Below are 22,363 nucleotides of genomic sequence, written 5' to 3' on the forward strand. Positions count from 1 at the left end.
TATACATTTTCCTCCAGTAATTTTAGATTTGCATTTAAACCTATCTAAAGGCTATCTCATAAACATATTTTTAATATTTTTGATTTACAGAAATTTAATGCAGTAGAGTTACATGGTCCAGTGATAGCCTAAAAATCCAGTGATCAGAAATTATATGAAATAACTTTATATATTGTAATGTCTTTAAACGTTATTGCTTTAATAACATCCAGACACAGACTTTCACATTAATGATGTTTTGGAAATAATTTTAGTTCAGTGGGGAAAATTCTCATGGTATAATGCTAGGAGAAAAGGCAGAATATAAAATTTTATACACAATATTATACTAATGTATAATATGTGTATATAGCTCTGTATTCATACATACGTATATACCTAGAAAAATATGCTAAAATATTACCAGTATTACATCTTGGGATGTGGCTGCTTGTTTTCTTCTTCATTTGTCTTTGTTATAATTAACATATATGATTCATTTTATAATCAGAAAAAAAAGCCATTTAAAAAATTAAGATAAAATTAGGGATAGTTTTACTGGATTTTCACTGATTAGAATAACATAGCTAATAAATCAGACTTTGAAAAATATTCAAAACAAATTCTTGATCTTTTAAGTCCTCTGTTCTAGAGATGGGATCAACCATGTAAGTCTTCTAATTTGACATATTTGGAAGCAAAAATCTATAAACAAGATGTATTTCTAGTTGACTGTAACCGCTTATCTCAATAGCTATGCTTGGATAGAAGCAGGCTCAGGAACAGGACTCGCCCTGTGAAGTGGTAAGAAGAGTGTTACATTAACTATCAGACATCACTGATGCTTCTCCAGGGTCACCCTTGGCCCAAACCAAGTCTCCTAACTACTCATTGTCTCTGATTCCTCATTTGCAAAGTGAAGGGTTAGACAAAAGGCTTCTCTGGTCCTTTAGGTTCTAATGATCTATGATTCTACCTTACCTCTTGGTCAGCAGCTGTGTTTAATTACCACTCATTTGCCACTTGTAGTCTGTTCTAGGAAGTGATGCTGCTGTGGCTGAGGGGCCTTGCTGTGCATGTACATATTTGGTGTCCTTGCTTATTGGATTTCATTCAACGTCTTGGAAAAGAAAGTGTAAACAGTCAATTAATACATTACACCATAAAATTAAAATAAGAAAATGCAAATGAAGAAAAACTGTGCAAAAATATAATTTGGCTTTTAAATATTAGTGATAAGGATAAAGAGATATAAAGCTTAAGATAAAATGTCGCGTCTGTGTTTCCAAGACTTTTCAGTTTGGTTTTTAGAAAAATCCTACAAAGCGCCCACTTTGTTTTCTTTCAATACATTCAGTGTCTATACTACATTTTATCTGACTGCTTTCACCCACACAATGAACTGAGATGAATTTACAGTGAAAACCTTTATTAGATAAGGGAAAAAAAAGCATTCAGTGGGCTTTTTGTTTTTGGAAATGTAGTTTCGTAGTCTGATTACAAGAAAGAGTAATTATTTGATTTATTAATTGAGCACCTATAACAAACTTGTTTGACTTCTAGGCTTTCTTAGTGTTGTAATGATAAGGATAGAATACAAAAAGCTCATGAACTTGGTTGGGAAGAATTACAACTTTATTTTCACTAACCTCTTAACTGAAATATGGCCTTTCCTCCAATTGTGAAAGTAATGAGCAAATGTGAGTAGCAGGAACAGTACTGTGACTTTTCAGATCACATTATAGCTACTGTACACAACCTGAAAATATCATTTATGTTCACTGCCACTTGGTAATTATTATTGTTATTAGATCTTCTGCTCACTAGTATTTAATGAGCTAATGAAAAGCTCATATATTACTTTACCAAACTTTAAAATATATATATTTTGATATTTTAATGGTTGCATTTCAAAATAATTTATTTCTATTATAATACTTTGTATCTTGTTTTATGCATTTAGCAAATATTTTTCTTAGAAGGGAACTAATAGGCTTCAGAAGTGTTCCAAATCAGTCTATAGCATGCACGCACACAGGCGCACACACACACACACACACACACACACACAGAGTATCCTCATTTAAGATTAAAAAATGTCATTCTTTTTTCTGAGACTCTAGTGCAACTGTTGATTTTACTAGAGATGGATTCTGAAAATCTAAAAATTTTTCAAGTATCTTTTAAATTTGACCTTTATTTATTTATTTATTTATTTTTTGAGCCAGAGTCTTGCACTGCCACCCAGTCTAGAGTGCAGTGGTACGGTCTCAACTCACCGCAGCCTCCGCCTCCCGGCTTCAAGCGATTCTCCTGCCTCAGCCTCCCAAGGAGCTGGGATTACAAGTGACCGCCACCACACCCAGCTAATTTTTTGCATTTTTAGTAGAGACAGGGTTTCACTATGTTGGCCAGGCTGGTCTCAAACTCCTGACCTCGTGATCTGCCAGCCTCGACCTCCCAAAGTGCTGAAGTTATAGGCGTGAGCCACTGCACCCGGCCTAAATTTGACCTTTTAAATGATTCATTTCTAATGGGGTTCTTTTAAAATTATTAACTTTAAAAACTTTGAAAGCCTCTCTATGTGAAAGTTAGTAATGGCTTGAAAGCAAGCATATTTTAATCAATTAAATGAGCCTGTTTTCACTAGTCTGTATTCAGTGCTGAATTTTTTGAACTTGTCTAACACATTAAAGTGCTCAACACTGAAACTCAAACTTTTCTGAGAGTCTTTTGAAAAATTTGTCTTTAGTTTGAAGTATTTCAGCTATTGATCACACTATTTTCACACAGTTTTTATATGGCTTATCTCCAGGGTGACCACAAATTTATCCTCCAAAGCAAAGCACATTGTAGAGTAAAAGGGGGCACTGAGGAGACAGAACACAACCATCATTAACAAGACTGTCTGGGGAAACAGGATGTGTGCTCACTCCTTTCTGCATCTTTAGTACTTTTAAAAGCCTATGTGCCTACATAGGAAGACAGTCCTGTATGTGGAAAAAACTAAACTCTGTAACTAAAGTCAGATTTTACTCTGAGCTTGTTTTTGCTGCAAATGTATTTACCATAAATGACTGCACATAAATTATGTAAAGTTTTTTTCGTGATCTTTCTTCTTTTCGTATTTAAAATAATCAGTGAATGTGAAGAAAAATTAAATATTTCACTAGCCTTAAGGTCCCAAACTTTATTCCTTGATTAATCATTTTGTAAACATTAGGAGGAAAGCAAAAAAAAAAAAAAAAAGAAAAGAAAAGAAAAGAAAAACAACCCAAGGAAAAAATATCTATATGTTTTATAGACTTTCATTAAGAAAAAAAACCAGCACCCGGTAGATATAAAAAGAATGAAGATGAAGAAGGGGCAAGTTGTTTGAAACAACAACAGTTTTTTTTTTATTCTGGAAAGACTTTTTAAATATAGTTTAATGAATTCGTTAAGCCTATAATCATTGTAAATGCTGGTGGTGAAATACTGGCAGTAAAAATACTACAGGGAGATGGTGGGCAGATGCTGTGTTGCTGAACTGTTGTTGAACTCTTGCTTTTATAAAACAACCGTAAGGCTCTCTGGAAAGTCATACAAGCAATGATTGTTTCAGATTTTTGACCTAAAAAAAAAAGAAAATCAGAATAACATATTATATCTTCATTAATAACTGTTTATCAAGTGCAGGGTTGGTTCCCAATGAAATCTGAAGACTCTGCTTACTTTATTGTCTGGTTGAGGAGATAAGCATGCGCTAGAAAATAGTCAGAAAGTGTGAAAATAAGTCGTGAGGGTCCTCAGAGGCCAGAGCGCATGGTCTGAATGACACCACAATTTGTTGGAAGACTTCTCATGATGAAAATCCTATTTTAGACTATGATATTAGCATATAGTCTAGATTAACCTCCAAAGCTTCTCCCAAATTAGAAAATGTGTTGCTTTTGTTTTAATAAGTCATAATTCAAAGTATGAAAACAAAAGAATGTATTCAGCCATTCCCTTGGAAAGTTGATGGGATATTTACTCTATGCTAATCTGGCTGTGTTGTTAGTAAAAACTAGAGTTGAATAGTGAACATAGTTCTTAAATTATCTTTTAGCGATGTACTCTACAAAGCCTACTGAGGCAAAGAGTAAATTTTTAGCCACATTTCTTTAAAGTACTTTGCAAAATAAAATGTATATGTTATCAATACTAAGTTCCTTGAGGGCAGGCACTGCCTTTGTATTTGCGTAGCCCTCACAGCTCTAACTCATTGCTCACTCGTATTTGAATAATTAAGACAATTAACTGTGAAATATGTAGTTCCAGAAACTAAGTATGCTTGTTTTTCTGTTTTTTAGAGGATGATATTGCTTTAAAAATACCCCTGTTTTAGGTGATATTGTTGATGTAGACATGAACAAAGTCGTATGCTGATTAAAGTAAGTTTTAAGACCAACTAGATTTATATAGAAGGACAGTTGGTATTTAGAAAGGATAATTCGAATATTCTGCTCCTCTTCTTTTTTCAGGTGATAGTTATAGCCTCTCAAAAACAACGAACAAGTCTTGAGCTTATTTATACTTAGTGCAATACTGTCCCACATATTAGGCAGATGGCATATACTCCAAGTGAAAGTACTTCACACAGTAGGAAACATGTAGCTAGTATCTAAAACTCTTCATCTGTGAATTAAAATGCATGTTACCTTACGTCCCTCTCAGGTCAGGTCATCACCCCTTTTAGAATCCAGCAGCCACAAAACTCCAATTCTTTTCTTGCCAGCACAGCATGTAACACTGCTGCCCGCCGGCCTGGCGACCCTGATTGGCTGTTGCCTGCAATTTCAGCACTGCCTCTTTCAGAACTCTTGGGGCCACCACTGCTCACTGCTCTGGACTAAAGGTGAATTTGCTCCATGAACTCCAAGGAACTACACACATGTAGTGCTTTATTATTGAGTCTTCTGGTACATTTGTCTTATTCTTTCCCCAAACTTAATATTAAAAGTCTGTGCACATTGCTAGTGCTTCCAAAGGTCTTACACAATTTAAATTTACAGAAATAGGAGTGATTTTTAAATTTTAATAATTTGATCATTGGAACATTCTTACATTTCAGCATACAAAGTAAAAGATTACCAAATCAAATTGGAACTTGGAAGCTTAGAATTTTGTCAGCATTCCTTAAAGTTTCTCTGTGGGAAATGTTTGTCCTAAGTTTACTGGACTTACATGGATTTATATTTTAATATTTTAATGAAAATATAGTTGTACATTTAAATAAAGAATGATTGTTTTGAAAATGATACTACAGTGAAAGGAAAGAACTTTATTTCTGGGGCGTGATCTTTGATTAGATAAATCAATCATTCTCCATTTATCTTTGTAGGGTTGTATCGAATGAACCAAAGAAGTACTAGTAATTGAAATGGGGAGCTTTGTGAAAATCTCCCTCACGACCACTTTGGAACAGTATATATAGCATTTTTGAAAGCGTTTAAAGCTTTATAGGAAAATGGTATAAATAAATATACAGCTAGGCTGATGGTGCACACCTATAGTCCCAGCTATTTGGGAAGCTCTGGTGGGAGGATTGCTTGAGTCCAGGAGTTCAAAGATGCTGTGAACTATGATCATGCCTGTGAATAGCCACTGCACTCCAGCCTGGGCAACAGAAAGTGACCCTGTCTCTTAAAACAAAAAAAAAAAGGTGAAGGTTGCTCTATGAGTTTGTAATACCCATACAAAAAAATAACTCATTAAACTATTTTTCTGTTGCTCTCCTATTTTTTTTTTTTTTTTCAGTTCTAGTTGAAACTCTGTACTTTGTAAGAATGGAAATTTGAGTTGTCTGAGATATCAGTTGGGTCTAAATACTTGTGTGTTTTCCAAGTAGTTTTAGTTTCCTTGTTTATACCACTTTTATTTTGCTAGGAATTTTTGTAAGTCCTTGGGAAATTGAACAATGTCTTAAATATTTTGGAATCTCTCTTTCATGAAGCATGGTGCCTGACACATAGGCGCTGCTCATCAAGTATTTGTCATTTGACTGAAATAACATTATTATGAGAGTCATTGGGAAAGAGCAGGTCCATTTACCGACTTACCATTCAAAGATTCTCAAGTTAAAGGGAGCAAATATATTTGCAACCCTTTCTAAATTAGTCCTGAGGCTACACTGCATATAGAGAAGAGATGAACTATCAGAAATACAAGCAAGTGGGAATCTTTCCCTTTCTCCTCTTTGTTGCATTGTAATTAATGCATTTTCTCCATTTTGCTTTACTGCAATAATACTTAGTACACTCCTGAAATCCAAAGTATTACAGTGATAAGGAGCACCTGCCCCAAGGTTGCGATGCTCTCTAGAACACTATAGTTGCTCTAGCTATTTAGATCTACCATGTATTGATGACTTACTGTTTGCCAGGCACTGTTTAAGACCCTATTCATTTGTTGTTATTAATTAATTTGTTGCCTGGATTTCTAGTATTGAATATGGATACCCATTTTGCTCCTCATCAGTTCATCCAGTGGGGGAAGTTGAAATGTTCTGAACAAAGATAAGAAATTCATATAGTAACAGCTTATCATATGCTGCAATAAAGTAATAACATTTCATGTAATCTCCCCCTTTGTCACACCAAAAGTCATCATGAAGACTTGTAACCTTACAGATAAGTTACCACTGTTATGTAATCAATCCAAATTAACACCATTTGGCAATCATCTCTGAATGAGGTTATTTTCCCTTTAGCTTGCAGCTGAAGTGAGGGAATATCAATAGACTCTGTAAACAGGATAATGCAGTTCCAAGACAGATGGATTTAATGGGTAGGACAGGGGAGAGGGATGGATCTTTGCCCCAAAAGGTGTGTATCTCAATTGATAAGCTAATATAAATATTGAACTATAATGGCAGTTTCTATTCTATCCTTTTAGTGTTCCACTTGTCACAATAGTGATAATATAAAACAAAAAACAAAACAAAACAAAAACTAACAGTCAGACTGTATTTTTTCAGTAATTTCAGGTCAAGTTCATCTTATCATTTGTGTTAAGAATCAGCCAAACACAGATATAAAAAGGCCAGGTCTCTGATTCAGTGATTCATGATTTCTTGCATTCATTTAGTAAATTAGTCTTTAGTTATATAATAATAAACAATAATATTTACTTTATATCAGTTTCCTCTTACATATTGTGCTTAGAGTTAGCCAAGCCCGGATACGAAAATGTCAAATCTGCAAGATTCAGCAATTCACACCTCCTTAGTATGTATTTGATAATAAGCATTTGTTTAATATCATGAGGAAATATGCTCACGTATTGCAAAGAGGTTCCTAAAATGGTGACCACCTGGATTGTGCTTCCTAGTACTGTTTTTCCAGAGCCTAGAATCGCAGAGTGTTGGAACTGGGTTATATTGACAGCACTTGTATAAACTAGTGTTATTGTATTAGAATTGCTATTATGTTTGCAAGGGTATCTAGTGCATCACAATTTTTAGAATTACATTATTTTGAAAAAAGCATATGTAATAATATATTTATTTAAAAGACTTTAAAGTGACTTTGTAAGGAAAGGATGGTTTTTTCATGTAAATACAGTATTCTGCTCAGTGGAAACCAAGAGGAAATTCTCAGTGTCAGATATCCCATAATGTACTGATCATGAAAAAGGTACTAACATGCTGCTAAAATATATTAGTATATGTATGTAAACAAAAAACTTCATAGAAATATGTTGGTAGTGAAGTCATAAACCATGTATCACAGAGAAATTAAATATTAATGCTCTATTGCAATGAATAAACTAAAAAGCAATCCGCTATCGAAAATACATCTCAACAATGTCTGATAGAGTGCATGTAGAAAAGACAAATATGCTGATTAAAAACAGTTTTGAATCAAGGAGCAAATGCTCTAAAATTGCGTTGTGATATTCACTGTTATGGAACACTATTGTTAGGGGAGGGCACAACTTCTCTCATCTTGTGTTCTATAAGGGTAAATGTAGATGGCTCACTGGTAGGCTGAACTTTCTGTTCCTTCCTTAATCTTTTTGTTACATTTTCTTGATAACATACAAGTGCTTCTTATTATTAACACAGGAATTAAATAATCTAGGAAATGGATTTTAATTGCTGCAAAAGAGCTAACAACTACTACCTTTACAAACATTCAGTGCTAACCACAGAAGAGGCAGTCTTCTGTGGGCTTTACAGGATTTAATTCTTACAACACTTACTATGAAATGGAAACATTTTTTATTTACTGTCTATGTTGTGGTCCTCCAACAGATGACTCTGAGACAAGGACTTGAGGGCAGGCTGTTATTTGAAAGATGATCCTGAAAGCACCAAGTAGGAGTAAAGTGAGACAACATTTTGTTAACAGATGTCTTACTGCAGTGAGCAACTGGGGCTGAGTCTCAAAGAGACCCTCAGGCGTTAGCCCTCAGAAGGCTGAGTGGTTGCTGGGTCTAGCCAGTAACTCCCATCTCTCATTGCTTGAGCGTTGCTCCTTGGTTCTTAATGCCGCAAAACCTCCAGTCTGCCTTGTATTTGGACACAGTACAGCTCCATGGCTAGATAATGCCACCAGATAGAAAGCAAAAGACTTTGAGCTTTAAGACACTATCTATAGACAGCTCCATGGCCAGAAGATGCCACCATGTAGAGAACAGAAGACTTAGAGCTTTAAGACACTATCTACAAATGACCTCTAAGTTAGATCAAGGTGATATGGGCAGAGCACCAATAGCATCTACTACATCCTTATTTTACAGATGAGGAAACTGAGTCACAGATAGGCTATGTAACTTGCTCAACTAGAAATAAGAATAAGAAATCTGTGGATTGGCTGGGCGTGGTGGTTCACACCTATAATCCCAGCACTTTGGGAGGCCGAGAGGGGCGGATCATGGGGTCGGGAGATCAAGACCACCCTGGCTAACATGTTGAAACCCTGTCTCTGCTAAAAATACAAAAATTAGCCAGGCACGGTGGTGGGCGCCTGTAGTCCCTGCTACTTGGGAGGCTGAGGCAAGAGAATGGCATGAACCCGGGAGGTGGAGCTTGCAGTAAGTGGAGATCGCACCACTGCACTCCAGCCTGGGCGACAGAGCAAGATTCTGTCTCCAAAAAAAAAAGAAAAAAAAAGAAATCTGTGGATCACACCCAAGCAGTCTTTCTTACAGACACCAAGATCTTAAACATACAGAGCAAGGGAAATCCCAACTGCTGTGAAGTTATTTTACAACTTCAAAAACTTTGCCAGAAATTTTTGATAATTATGCCTCATTTTATATATTCCATATAATAATTACTAGTTTTAATAGCACAGTGTTTGTACTCAGTGGACTGGTGATATGGTTTAGCTCTATGTCCCCACCCAAATCTCATCTGTAATTGTAATCCCCACACATCAAGGGAGGGACCTGGTGGGAGGTGATTAGATCATGGTGGCAGTTTCCTCCATATTGTTCTCTTGATGGTGAGGGAGTTCTCATGAGATCTGGTGGTTTTAAAGGTGGTAGGTTTTCCTGTGTGCTCCCTCTCTCTCTCCTGCTGCCATGTAAGATGTGCCTTGCTTCCCCTTCACCTTCCACCATGATTGTAAGTTTCCTGAGGCATTCCCAGTCATGCAGAATGGTGAGTCAATTAAACCTTTTTTCCTCATTAGTTACCCAGTATCAGGTATTTCTTTATAGCAGTGCGAAAACTGACTAATTCAACTGGCTTACCCCTTTGTTTTATAGCTCTTACCATTAGCATTCACCTCTTCATCCAAACTACAGACGCATTAGGTTCAGGGTAATTGGGGTGCACTTTTTTTTGGAAAGAATATATGTTTTCTTAATGTACAGCATAGAAGGAATGCAAATATTTTTATGTGCCTCAGAGTACCTGAAAAGCCATTTTTGAGTTTGCTCAGTTAAAATTTCATACTTGGAAATTTTCTGGATTATGTAGATAAAAAAGTTTTCTCAACTCCCTTGCCATTGAAACAAAACTTAGCCAAACTGAATTAAAGGTCATATATAAATCAGGTTTATGTACCTTCTCCTCAAAGGAGGAGATAAAATTAAACAAGTTCATATAAATGTGTGTATATGTATATGGCGATATGGGCAGTGAAAAAATACTCCTGGAGGTTTAGCTCATGTTCTCACTATAGGGGTGCCCTATTTTCTTCTCCATTTCTCCTCTTATCCAACTTAGTTTTTTGTCCAACTTAGATTACCAGAGCATAATCTTTTCCAAAGTCAGTGAAAATAAGCAAGAAGTTACTGAGACTAATAATGTTACCAGAGACACTGTAGTGAAGCCCCAGCTGTGAGAGGGGGAGAATGGTCTTTGTGGACCCAGCAGTTTTGGGAAATGGGACCTGATAAGAGATGACTAGAGCCCTCATGAATAGTTTGACATTATTATTGCAGAAGTGGGTTATTTCTCCAGCATGGGTTTATTATTATATAAAAGCGAGCTTGGCCCCTTCTTGCTCTCTTGCTCCCCACGTTCTCTTGCCTTTCTTCCTTACACCATGAGATGGAGGTACAAGAAGGCCTCACCAGATTCTGGTACCTTGATATTGGACTTCATAATGTGAGAAATAAATTTATTTTCTTTATAGATTACCTAGTCTGTGGTATTCTGTTACAGCAACTCCAAACAGCTAAAACACTGCACTGAAAGTCAGTTCACCTGAAGCAGGGATCAAAGCTAACCTGTTAACCATTGTAGACTCAGCTGTTTCCCACAAAGCCAGAATATTATAGACACTCAAGAAATACACCTTACATAACAGATATATCTTGCCTCACCAAAATAAGGTCGTAGGTACAAGACTATATGGGAAAATACGATGGAAACACAGAGGAGGATCAGAGAATTAGTTTTATAATCAAGGACTTATGATATCATAGACACCACAACTGTGGAGAAACTTCAGTGAAAGGAAGAGATTACTATATCGTATTCCTTCTTCTCAGCATTGTCACCTACTCTTTTGCTGATTGCATAAAAGACTTTTCTCTAGGTTTTGCCTAGAGAGGGACATACGGATCTATATTCCATGGGTAGTTTAATTCTAAGATACAAGATTTTAACAAAGGTACATTACCAAGACATATAGATTACTTTACAAAATCATTAGATCAGTACATGAACAAATAATAAAGTGTAAGTCCATGAGGAGGTGTGTAGAAAGAAGTCCAGTGGTAAAATCATCATGCAAAGGATTAGTCCAGTAATATGCAGGGTTGTATAATACAGAAAGAGTAATGCTTTGACCAGGGAAAGATTTGACTCTGCATATATAAAGGTGAGGAAAGGATCTACCATTTGTTGTACAGGATCTACCGTTTGTTGAATTTTCACCATATGCTAGTCATAGTAGTAATCACATAATAATTGAACCGTATTATTATGCCACTTTAAATGTGGAAACAAGATTACAGAGACTCTTAGTAGCGGCTCCACCCGGCTCAGTCTGCCTGATCCTGCCAAATGAAGGGAGGTGTCAAAAAGACAGTGGAGGAATGCAGAGAAATTAGGAACCCCAAAGGCAAGTTTTAGAAGCATTCCTCCGAGCACTGATCAGACAGAAATGTCCAAAGTGGATTTGAAGCCTTAGGGAAAAAGGGTTGGTGATGGCCAGAAAAGTCAAATTACCTAAAATCTTAATACCTGAGATTTGCCTCACAGCAGCTCCCAGACCACCAGGCCCTAATAATGTGTCCAGGGGAGATGTGTTCTAGCAAGCTTATGTGAACCTCAGAAATGTTTGGCAGACCTATCCCAATGGTTGAGGTGGATAAACCAGTCCAGCAAAGCTGATGCCACTGAGCACTTGAATCACATCACCAAACCAGGCCCAGAAGGCTTTTCAAATATACAATGCGTGGGCTCCAATCAGAATAAATAAATCCAAATTTCTAGAGATTGGATTCAGACATTGGCATTCTTTTTTATATCAGCCCAGATGGTTCTAATATGCAGCCAGTGAAAACAACTGCTCTTGTTTAATAAGTTGGCATTCTGGCTTATGGCTTTTAATGGCTTGTGATTTTGCTTTCTATGTTATAGTAACTTGTAAGGTAACTTTCCATATTATAGTAACTTTGGGGATAACTTTCGTATGAGTTTCACCCTTCAACATCTATCCTCTAATATCCTGATATTACAGGAATGCTGAAGCTCAGTCCTGCCTCATGATAAGTTCCCCACTGCCACAGCATTTCCCTGAGGCCTCTACGGCTGCACTCTCCATCTGGCATCCTCTAGGCATCAGTGACTATTTAAGTTTACATTTGAATTCCTTAAGATTAAATAAAATGTAAAATTCAGTTACTTGGTCACACTAGCCTCATTTCAGGTACTCATTAGCTACAAATCGCTAGTGATAACTGTGTTGGACAGCACAGATATGGAATATTTGATATTGCAGAAATTTCTATAGGACAGCACTGCACTATAGCTAAACCTCTTGCAGATGCCCAATTCACTTTGTCTTTTTATCCAAATATGCTTTCCTACCTCTAAAATACTTCACATGCTTTCCCTCCTCTAAAATACCTTTATCTATTCTTTAATATATGAAATCATCCTCTATTTTATTTATGAATAAAGGGATAAAGGTATTTTTGAGGCCATCACTGAGAGAGAGCAGCAGAGTAAATATTGGAATCTTATATCTAGAGTGGGTGGAGCTGGCTAAATAAGTCTGCAGCTTTCCTCAGAATCACCAGTCATTTTATATCTCTGTGGATCTTCCCTGTTATCAAATATTTGTCTTATCTAAGGCATAAAATGCCTTGCAGCAAGTAAATATACTGTAACAACAAGGGTTAGCTTCACTCTTACAATTTATTTCTATGCTCCATATGTTGCACTCTACTGATTGTTTCTCAGTTAAGGAAAGGAAGTAAGATACAGAATTTACTGAGTAATTAAAATGTCCATTCTTGGAACCTGTGAGCTGATTCTATTTTTAGTGAAAATAAAACCAGAGTCATCTACCCTAAAATGATTAAAGTAAGAAGAATGAAATGCCTCATTTTCTATATAAAGAACTTTGAAGTAGAGGTTAGAATGCCTGGGGTTTACATATTTGCTTTAATATTTATGAGACACAGATCTAAGGCAAAACTCCTAACTTCCTTCGGTCTCATTTTCTTAATCTATGAAGTTAAAGTAATCATGATACAGGTCCTGCCTGTCTCCCAGAGTTCTGCTGGGAGCACATAAGGCCCTCAATGTTAAATGCCTTTAGGACTTGGCACCAACTTGGCACATTTTCATCCACAGTGATATGTAGCTTTGAGTTACATATTGTCTTTCTTCCAGGTTATACATCATTATTGTTTTCTTATGATGCATTACAAATATTTATTCTAAAGTGGCCAAACATCTTGACTTTTTTATATAAAGAAGGGAAACCACATCTTGAGAACAAGCCAGTGTAAATGTTGGAATTTTTTATCCAAAGTAGGTAGAGTTGACTAAAAGGTAAAAAATAAATGAATAAGTAAAAACAGATGTACATACTGTGAAAAACTAAGGATTAAGAGAGTAAAAGAGTATAGCAGTTGTTTCTTAGCTCCTGGTCCTTTTATCTAAAAATGCAAATTTCCACATAGGCCTGCTTAAGTTTTAAAAAGAAAAGTTCACCTTGGATCATAGTAGGGAAAGAAAGAAACAACCACCAAGGGTGGTCTTGAGACAGGTCGTGAGAACCTAGAAACTCTAAGGCTGGGTGATTATTAATTTCCTAGCTAGCTAGAGGGAAAGAATGGGCATGGCTTCCACAGGGAACGCCGAGTATGTCAGCCTAATTAGAGGTGGGTACAAGGTAGAGAATGCTGAGAAATAATGCAGGATAGATGACATTCAGCATCTGAAGGGGACTTGGGATTCAGACAGAAGTTTTGGGTCAGTAGGAGCACCCAATTCAGAATAATCTAGATTGCAGATTCCTGGGCCTCACCATAGACCTGTTTATTGACTCAATGGATGGCAGCTGAGAATCTGTAGTTACAAAGTCACACAGGTGTTGCTTGAGTATATTGAAATTCAGGAACCACTGCAGCAGACGTAAAATATAAATCGTTTTTATTTTTTATTTTTTAAAAATTTAAAAAGAAATTTTAAATGTTTTCCAGCTTTATAAAGGGATAATTGACAAAGTTTGTACATATACATCTATCAAAATATGATATTTTGATAGATGCGTATATATATGATGTGCATACATCTATCAAAATGGTATTTTGATATATGTATAAGTTGTGAAATGATTACCACAATCAAGATAATTAACATCTGTCACGTTGTGTGTGTGGTGAAAATATTTTAACATCTTCTCTTTTAGCAAATTTCACGTATAAACTACATTATTAATAAGTATAACCATCATACTATATTTTTTCTCCAGAACTTATTTATCTTATATCTGGAAGTTTGAATTCTTTCACCAACATTTCTCCATTTCCTCTATTTCTCAGCCCCTAGTAATCACCATTCTACCACTCTATTTCTATGAATTGGACTATTTTGGATTCCACTTATTAATAAGATCATACATTGGTTATCTTTCTGTATCTGGCTTATTTCACTTAGCATAATATACAATAGGTTCGTCCATGTTGTTGCAAATGACAGGATTTCCTTGATCTAGAGTCATATTCCTACAACAGAGGAGTAATGTGAAGTAAGGGGCCTTGCAGCCAGTGTCCAGGATAACTTTTAGGATGAAAAGATGAGGTGACACTGAAGGAAGTGGAATTGGCAGAGCTATTACCCACAACAAGAGGGATGAGGGCCTTCACTGGGGTCTGAATCAAGGAATAGACGGGAATCAGTGACTAACCATTATTAAAAATAATAAGTGGGTAGGAGTGGGTAGGAGATCCAAAGTGCAGGAGAGGAAGTATTTAAAACTGACCACATAATTGTAAGTCCATATAAAGAGGAGAGAATAAAGATACATTACACAAATGGAGAATTGAGAGTGGCTAATTTTGTAGAAAATAAGCTCAGTTTGGAGTATTTAGATGATGGCAATACTTTTAAACAGAAACTTACAAAAAATAACTGAAAGAAAGAGGAGCTCCAAACTTGCAAGATAAATCTTGGCTAGAACAATTGATGAAATTTTTATGTAACACCCTCAAATGGGGCTTCTCTGTGTTTGTACCCCATTAAATTGTCAAAATATATGTTATTTCACATGCAACGGATGATATGAGCTAAATGCCAATCACGTGGGCAACCCAAAATGAAAATGTTTTACATTCAGGCATGATACTCCAAGCTGTATTCACAGTTTATGTCAAAGATCAAAATGTATGGCCTAGTTGATAAAGTGAACATATTTAGTTATTTCGCTCTTTCTACGCCAGATGTAAAGTCCTTAAGTGTTGGACAATGTGGTTAGAAACTCATTTATATACCTCAGTGACCTCAAATATTTGATAAACGCTTAGTTGAACTCAATTTTAAAGTGATCCTTAGAGATGATACCTGACAAATACACAGCATCTTTCTACCCCGGAGTTAAGCCTGTTTTGGTTAAACCCTTTGGGTTCAATTCTCAACTATGCTGCAGTCCTTTGAGAAGCTAATTAAGATGCCTGGCTAATATGGGAATTGTGGTCTGAAAATTAAAAGTTAGAGTGTGCCTCAAATCCCAGACTGGGTCCTCCCCCTGGGAGGTTTCCTAGTATTAGATATGCCCTTAACACAAACTGTTTATTCCAAACTATGGTCTTAGTTGGAGTAGAATTAGAAAAGTATATGTGAGGAGATCTTTGATGGCTTTTACAAGCTATACATACTTACAGCAAAAGTGTTTTTTAAAAAAAGCTTTTGGTCACAAGGTTTTTTTTTTTTTTTTGCTTGGTTCTATTTTTAGCAAAAAAAGAAAAACTGTGTTACAATCATTTAACATGTACAGTATCTAAAATATTTTATTGGTCATAGTACAAATAAATAGATAGGTATGTTCTCAGAGAACATAAGTTCTCTGATGCATCTCTCAATTTGAGAGTATACTTATACTCATGCAAGGATTAAAGTATATTTTTATTGTTTTCTGGTATTTTGCTGTACACATTTTTATGCAATATATTGTAAGGAATAGTGAATATAAAACACATTATGTAAGGAACTCATTGTGTATTAAGTATTTGTTGTATCTAAATGAACACCTTTGCATTTTCTAAACTTGAATTTATATCTATATTATAAAAATTAAATTATTTAGAAAAAGTTTACATTTGATTCCTGTCCTTGACATTCTATGCTGTTTGTGTAAATTAATTTAATGAATTAATTACTCATAGACATATTTTTTATTTTAATATATAAAGAAATTCAAAGCAGATTCAAATGTATTTTCTACCAAACACTATTTTGGACTTTTGGATTGCATCACATATGCACAGAATAGATAAATACATTTATTCATTAATTTGACAAATACTTACTGAGCATATACTATGTCCCAAGAACTGTTCCAAGTGCCAAGGATACAGCAGAAAACAAAGCGTGATTTGGGTGATCAAGAGCTTGCACTTCATCCTATATGTCAATAATTATAATAGTATTTTACCTCCAAATAGTAATTTTGATTCAAATCTTTATTATAATAAACTCATAAACCTTAGAGATTATTTCTAGAGGCAGAGGTTATAGAACAAATTCTGCTGCAGAGCTGAACATAGAGCTCAAATTTTAATTAATTCCTTCTAGCTTTCAGTAATATGGACACTTAGGCTTTCAAATTAGGAATTTTCCTTTCTTGGAAATTCATATCACAAGCAAACTCAGTTTACGTAATGTAATTGATTGATTTGACCCATGTGAAAAGGACTACTGTGGATGAATTGATGAGAAGTGTTTGAACCTTATCATTTTAATTGCAAATATTTTACAATCCATGTCTTTATAAACGTATTTTTGTAACTCTGTATCCTTTAATGGGAGGTCTTTATCTTTGCATCCACTGTTCACTTTTTTCCAGGTCTTAGGAGAAAAGCCGGAGCTTCCAGGTGGAGGTGATGATGATGACATTATAGCAGACATAAGTAACAGGAAAATGGCTAAACTATACATGGTGAGTTCACTGTAACAAATGTATTGTTTCTACAGGACTGGATGTAGCTAGAGAGGCCTGTATTGGGAGGGATTCCCTTTGCTGCAATTGAGAACTCTCCTCATTGCTCTCCAAGAGCAGTGTGTAGATAGAATCAGTTCTTTGCTCTTGTATTTTTTTTAATTAGATTTTAATACTTTTTGTTGTTTTTATGAAAAACAACAAATATGTGAACTTATTGCTGTGACTCACATAAAATTATATACGGTTGCTGTACTAGTTTGCAACAATCATTTGATATGTAGTACTCAATACAATATTTCCTTTATGGAGTAAAAATATTTTATCAGCTTTTTCTCATAAATTCTTGATAAGAATGTAAAGCCTTCACCCTATTTAAAACATTGCCTTTAGCCATAATGCAGTTCTTTGTTACAGGAGGGCTGAGCTACCAAATGAAACAGCTGGAGGGAACCAGGGTAAAAACAGTTCTGTTCTGGCCATTAACATACCTACTTCCACATTAGCTGCATGGCACATGATTGGCAGCATGACTTTGCACAGGACATAACCACTCTGGGTCTTAGCATTCTTATCCACACACAAAAAAGAAAGTAGGTTCCTTCCAACTCTGTAGTTTTTTTATTTTTTTGTTTGTTTGTTTTTTCTGTTGAGGGTAACAAAAACTGCAAGGCACTCCAGTTAAGGGGATTGCTACAGTGGTATTCTTTTTTTTTTTTTTTTTTTTTTTTGAGACGGAGTCTCACTCTGTCGCCCAGGCTGGAGTGCAGTGGCCAGATCTCAGCTCACTGCAAGCTCCGCCTCCCGGGTTTACGCCATTCTCCTGCCTCAGCCTCCCGAGTAGCTGGGACTACAAGCGCCCGCCACCTCGCCCGGCTAGTTTTTTTGTATTTTTAGTAGAGACGGGGTTTCACCGTGTTAGCCAGGATGGTCTCGATCTCCTGACCTCGTGATCCGCCCGTCTCGGCCTCCCAAAGTGCTGGGATTACAGGGTTGAGCCACCGCGCCCGGCCGCTACAGTGGTATTCTTCAAGTGTTCCCTCCCCTTGCAACTTTCTTTGGAGCAAATCGTAAATCTCCATGCAGAATTTAGTAGTTTTCTCATCTGTATCAGAAAGAAACTATATTTGCTGCTTTTTAAGGGGTTTTTGGCTCCGAAACTCTGTGATTTTATGTGAAGACCAAATTAATAACTTGTTCAGCGTAACTTCCTTTTCATAATGAATAAGTGGATTTTCTTCTTCCTAGATGCAAAAGGAAATATGGTTACCATTTCTGCTAAATACTGGTAATTTTAATATGAGCCATACAGAAAGTGTTACCTAAATATTTTGTGACTGCTTTTAAAAATTACTATTTCTAAAACTCATTTTCAACAGCCTGACAGATATCTTTTATTTCACATCATCAACCAAAACTGTTCTCCCTCTTGGACAGCATTATGAACTAAAGAAGTGTTTTTAAAGGGGAAAATATTCATCCTGAGTCATAGCTTCCTCTAGTGGAGCTATGCTGTATTACATGGATATAAAGTATAAAGTTCCTTTGAAAATAATTCCGGTTTCTTAACAAGGCTGGCAAGCAAAATCACCTGGGGCATTTTCTAAAACTACGGAATGCAAACTCCACCCTGGTCCTGCAAAACTCCACCACTGATCAAGGGAGGGTTCTGGAATCTGCATAATTGGTGACTAAACTGTAGCATACAAGCTGGCCATTGAAAACCAGTAAATCCTAACTTGCACATGAATATCACTTTCAATTTTATAAGACCAGTTAAAAATTTGTTTTAATAGTCTGCAGTCATTTCCAACTGTGACAGAAGAAATTTACTTTGATAATTTATACAAAGTGTACTTACCTTGCAGGACCTATGTTGAAAAAAAATCTTTATGCATAAACTATATCAATAGCTTAATTAGCAAAGTGATTGGTATATAGTAGATAGTAAATGTTGACAAATGAATGTTTAAACTTCATCGTCTTGTGTGTATGTAATGATTTTAAGATTATTACCTATTTGAAAAGATTGCTCTAAAACGTACAAGAAATAATCATGTAAAGTTAATTACATGGTTCTTAGTACATAAGAGCATCTGTCTAGCCATTATTATTATCACTATTCTTTTCTGATGTTTTAGGCACAGTGTCAAAACTTAACTTTTTATTTGTTAAGTTTACCCCAAAGGACTTTTTTTAAAAATTGGAGTGTAATTAGTCTTTTGGATTCTTTTCATTTTCTTTGAAACAGTTTTATTGAGATATAATTTATACACCATAAAATTCATGCATTTAAAGTGTACAATTCAATGCTTTTTATTTTATTACATTTACTGAGTTGTACAACCATTACCATAATCTAATTATAGAACATCCTTATCATCCCCAAATGAAAACATGGAGGTCGTGGTTTTTATATTAGGTTTCAGATGCAAGTGGCTCCATGAGAGTGACTGTGGTGGCAGAAGAAAATCCCTTCTCGATGGCAATGCTGCTTTCCGAAGAATGCTTTATTTTGGACCACGGGGCTGCAAAACAAATTTTCGTATGGAAAGGTGAAAAATTCCATTGGCGATGCTGTATTTCCGATGTATATATATTTCCTCTAAAAGGCTACATAAAATATATTTTTTTGAGTTTTTTAAAAAATTCCACCTTTTAATTAAGACTTGATCTATAAATGTCTCATAAAATGCAGCCATTTTCCTCCTACCAACATCATGTACCAGGGATTATGGAGTTAAAAAATAAGCATTTGGGCAATATAAAAAGAATTGTTTTACAAATAAAGTTTTTCGCGTATTGTTAAATATACTTAATATAGCAAGAAATTTTTGCTATTTTTTTTTTTTTTTTTTTTCTTAAGACAGAGTCTTGCTCTGTCACCCAGGCTGGAGTACAGTAGTGCAATATCGGCTCACTGCAAGCTCGGCTTCCCAGGCTCACGCCATTCTCCTGCCTCAGTCTCCGGAGTAGCTGGGGCTACAGGCGCCGGCCACCATGCCCGGCTATTTTTTTTGTATTTTTTGTAGAGACGGGGTTTCACTGTGTTAGCCAGGCTGGTCTCAGACTCTTGACCTCGTGATCCACCTGCCTCAGGCTCCCAAAGTGCCGGGATTACAGGTGTGAACCATCACACCCAGCTAATTTTGCTATTTTTTCACTGTTGCATTTAACTTCAATTATAATTATGTTTATTATGATACACAAGTATTTCTTAATCATAGAATGTCTTCCTTCTCTGAAGTTCTTTCTTTTTAATTTACCTTGTATTTTAGGTAAAGATGCTAATCCCCAGGAGAGGAAGGCTGCAATGAAGACAGCTGAAGAATTTCTACAGCAAATGAATTATTCCAAGAATACCCAAGTATGTGTGAAAATGAACTGGCTAGAAAAAAATAGAAAACATAGGAGCTCATGACATCTCCATTAAACTCATGAAAAAGTTTGGGTCAGAGTAACGTTTGCATGTGAAGTGATTCTCCACCTGCCTGTCTGCTGCAATCTGGTGTCACATGTCCCTCTTCTTTATCTGTGTGGGGGTTAGAATTTTTTAGAAACTGCTCATCAGACTTTCTATAGAGCTGCCCATTCACTTCCTCCACTGCCTTTAATTCAAGATAGTAAACCACAGTAGATTTAGCTAAGATTTAGCTATGAGTTATTATTCCTTAGAGCAAGTTGTGCAGACTTGGCCTGAAACCCAGATGATATTTGTCTTCATCAAAATCAATTTAGACCCTGGCTAATTCCTCCATTCCTTTCCAAATCTCTCAGCCTCATCTACTCTCCTCATTTTTATGTCCTTACACAAGGAACACAATGAGATAATTTCTTCCAACTCACAGATCTCTTGTGAACCTTATGTAGAAAGACAAACTTATTTTACTGCAGGGATAACATATTAAAGAACTTGATTCTTCTCTCAAATATTAAAATTCAGTGGCAATTACTTTAGTCGTGAGCAAAAGCAGTTTTGGATTATATGAGCTTGATAGGCAAACCAGGATAATTTTTCATTTCCTTAGTTCTGTCTCCACTGCCAGATTCATATTTTCCCTCAATTTCTTATTTTCCTGTTTATTATTATTATTATTTTAAATTTCAGATTCAAGTTCTTCCAGAAGGAGGTGAAACACCAATCTTCAAACAGTTTTTTAAGGACTGGAGAGATAAAGATCAGAGTGATGGCTTTGGGAAAGTATATGTCACTGAGAAAGTGGCTCAAATAAAACAAATTCCCTTTGATGCCTCAAAATTACATAGTTCTCCACAGATGGCAGCCCAGCACAATATGGTGGATGATGGTTCTGGCAAAGTGGAGGTATTTACCTGTTTTTGTTTTCGTCAAGCCCATGAATGCCAGTGTATGTTGGGAGAGGGCAGGGGAGATTCCTTGAGGTCAAGAGTTCGAGATCAGCCTGGCCAACATGGTGAAACTCCACCTCTACTAAAAATACAAAAATTAGCCAGCTGTGGTGGAGCTCACCCGTAGTCCCAGCTACTTGGAAGGCTGAGGCACGAGAATCGCTTGAGCCTGGGAGGTGGAGGCTGCAGTGAGCCAAGATCACAACACTGCACTCCAGCCTGGGTGACAGAGGGAGAAATGTGTATACACACACACACACACACACACACACACACACACACATATATATATAAATGTGTATACATACACATATCTGTGTTTATATATATATATATTTATAAATGTATATTTAAATATATTTATACATATTTAATGGCTCTCCTCAGCCTTCCTGAGAACATCCATCTTCAGCTGGACCCTTGACCCTTTCCCTCCTCTTGGCTTCACCTATCCACTGCCTTGAGGACTGACTTCCCCTCTGCCATCTAGCTAACGTTCCTACACCTCATTGGCAACTCAGTTAAATCACAAGCCACACCTTTTCTGAGAAGGCTTCCCTCAGTGCTGAAGTGGCCTTTCACTGTGTTCAATCTCTAGGGATATTTTTCACAGAATTTATCATATACCTACCACAGAATTGTTCATTTACTGCCAGATTTCTCCTAGACCTCTCATCAATTCCTTGAGGACAGGAATTAAATATTCCATCTCTATATTCCTAGGGCTTACCACAATGCTTGGACCAAAGTATACAGTCAAGAAATTAGTGAAATAATTTTTCCTCTTTCCAAAGACATGAAGCATGAATCTAAGTGACATGGGTGTTGGGGAGTGGGGAGCGCCAAGGGAGAAGTTCACAAATGTCCCTCATGGCTGTTGTCGGAGGAGTATTGACTTCTGGGTCTGCATCTGTCTCCTA

At 36.2% G+C, this 22,363-nt stretch overlaps 1 protein-coding gene across 1 annotated transcript in view; it reads left to right on the forward strand.

Annotated features, from left to right (window-relative positions):
- The window catches only part of SCIN (scinderin), an 85,445-nt gene that overhangs the window by 36,955 nt on the left and 26,127 nt on the right, over nt 1-22,363 (forward strand). Inside the window, exons 5-8 of the mRNA XM_033193155.1 lie at nt 16,983-17,075; nt 19,498-19,630; nt 20,354-20,442; nt 21,184-21,399. Of these exons, the coding sequence (XP_033049046.1) occupies nt 16,983-17,075; nt 19,498-19,630; nt 20,354-20,442; nt 21,184-21,399 (531 nt within the window). The remainder of the gene's footprint in view (nt 1-16,982; nt 17,076-19,497; nt 19,631-20,353; nt 20,443-21,183; nt 21,400-22,363) is intronic.

The sequence above is a fragment of the Trachypithecus francoisi genome, unplaced genomic scaffold (assembly GCF_009764315.1).
Source record: "Trachypithecus francoisi isolate TF-2019V2 unplaced genomic scaffold, Tfra_2.0 Lachesis_group4, whole genome shotgun sequence".
Taxonomy (NCBI): Eukaryota; Metazoa; Chordata; class Mammalia; order Primates; family Cercopithecidae; genus Trachypithecus; species Trachypithecus francoisi.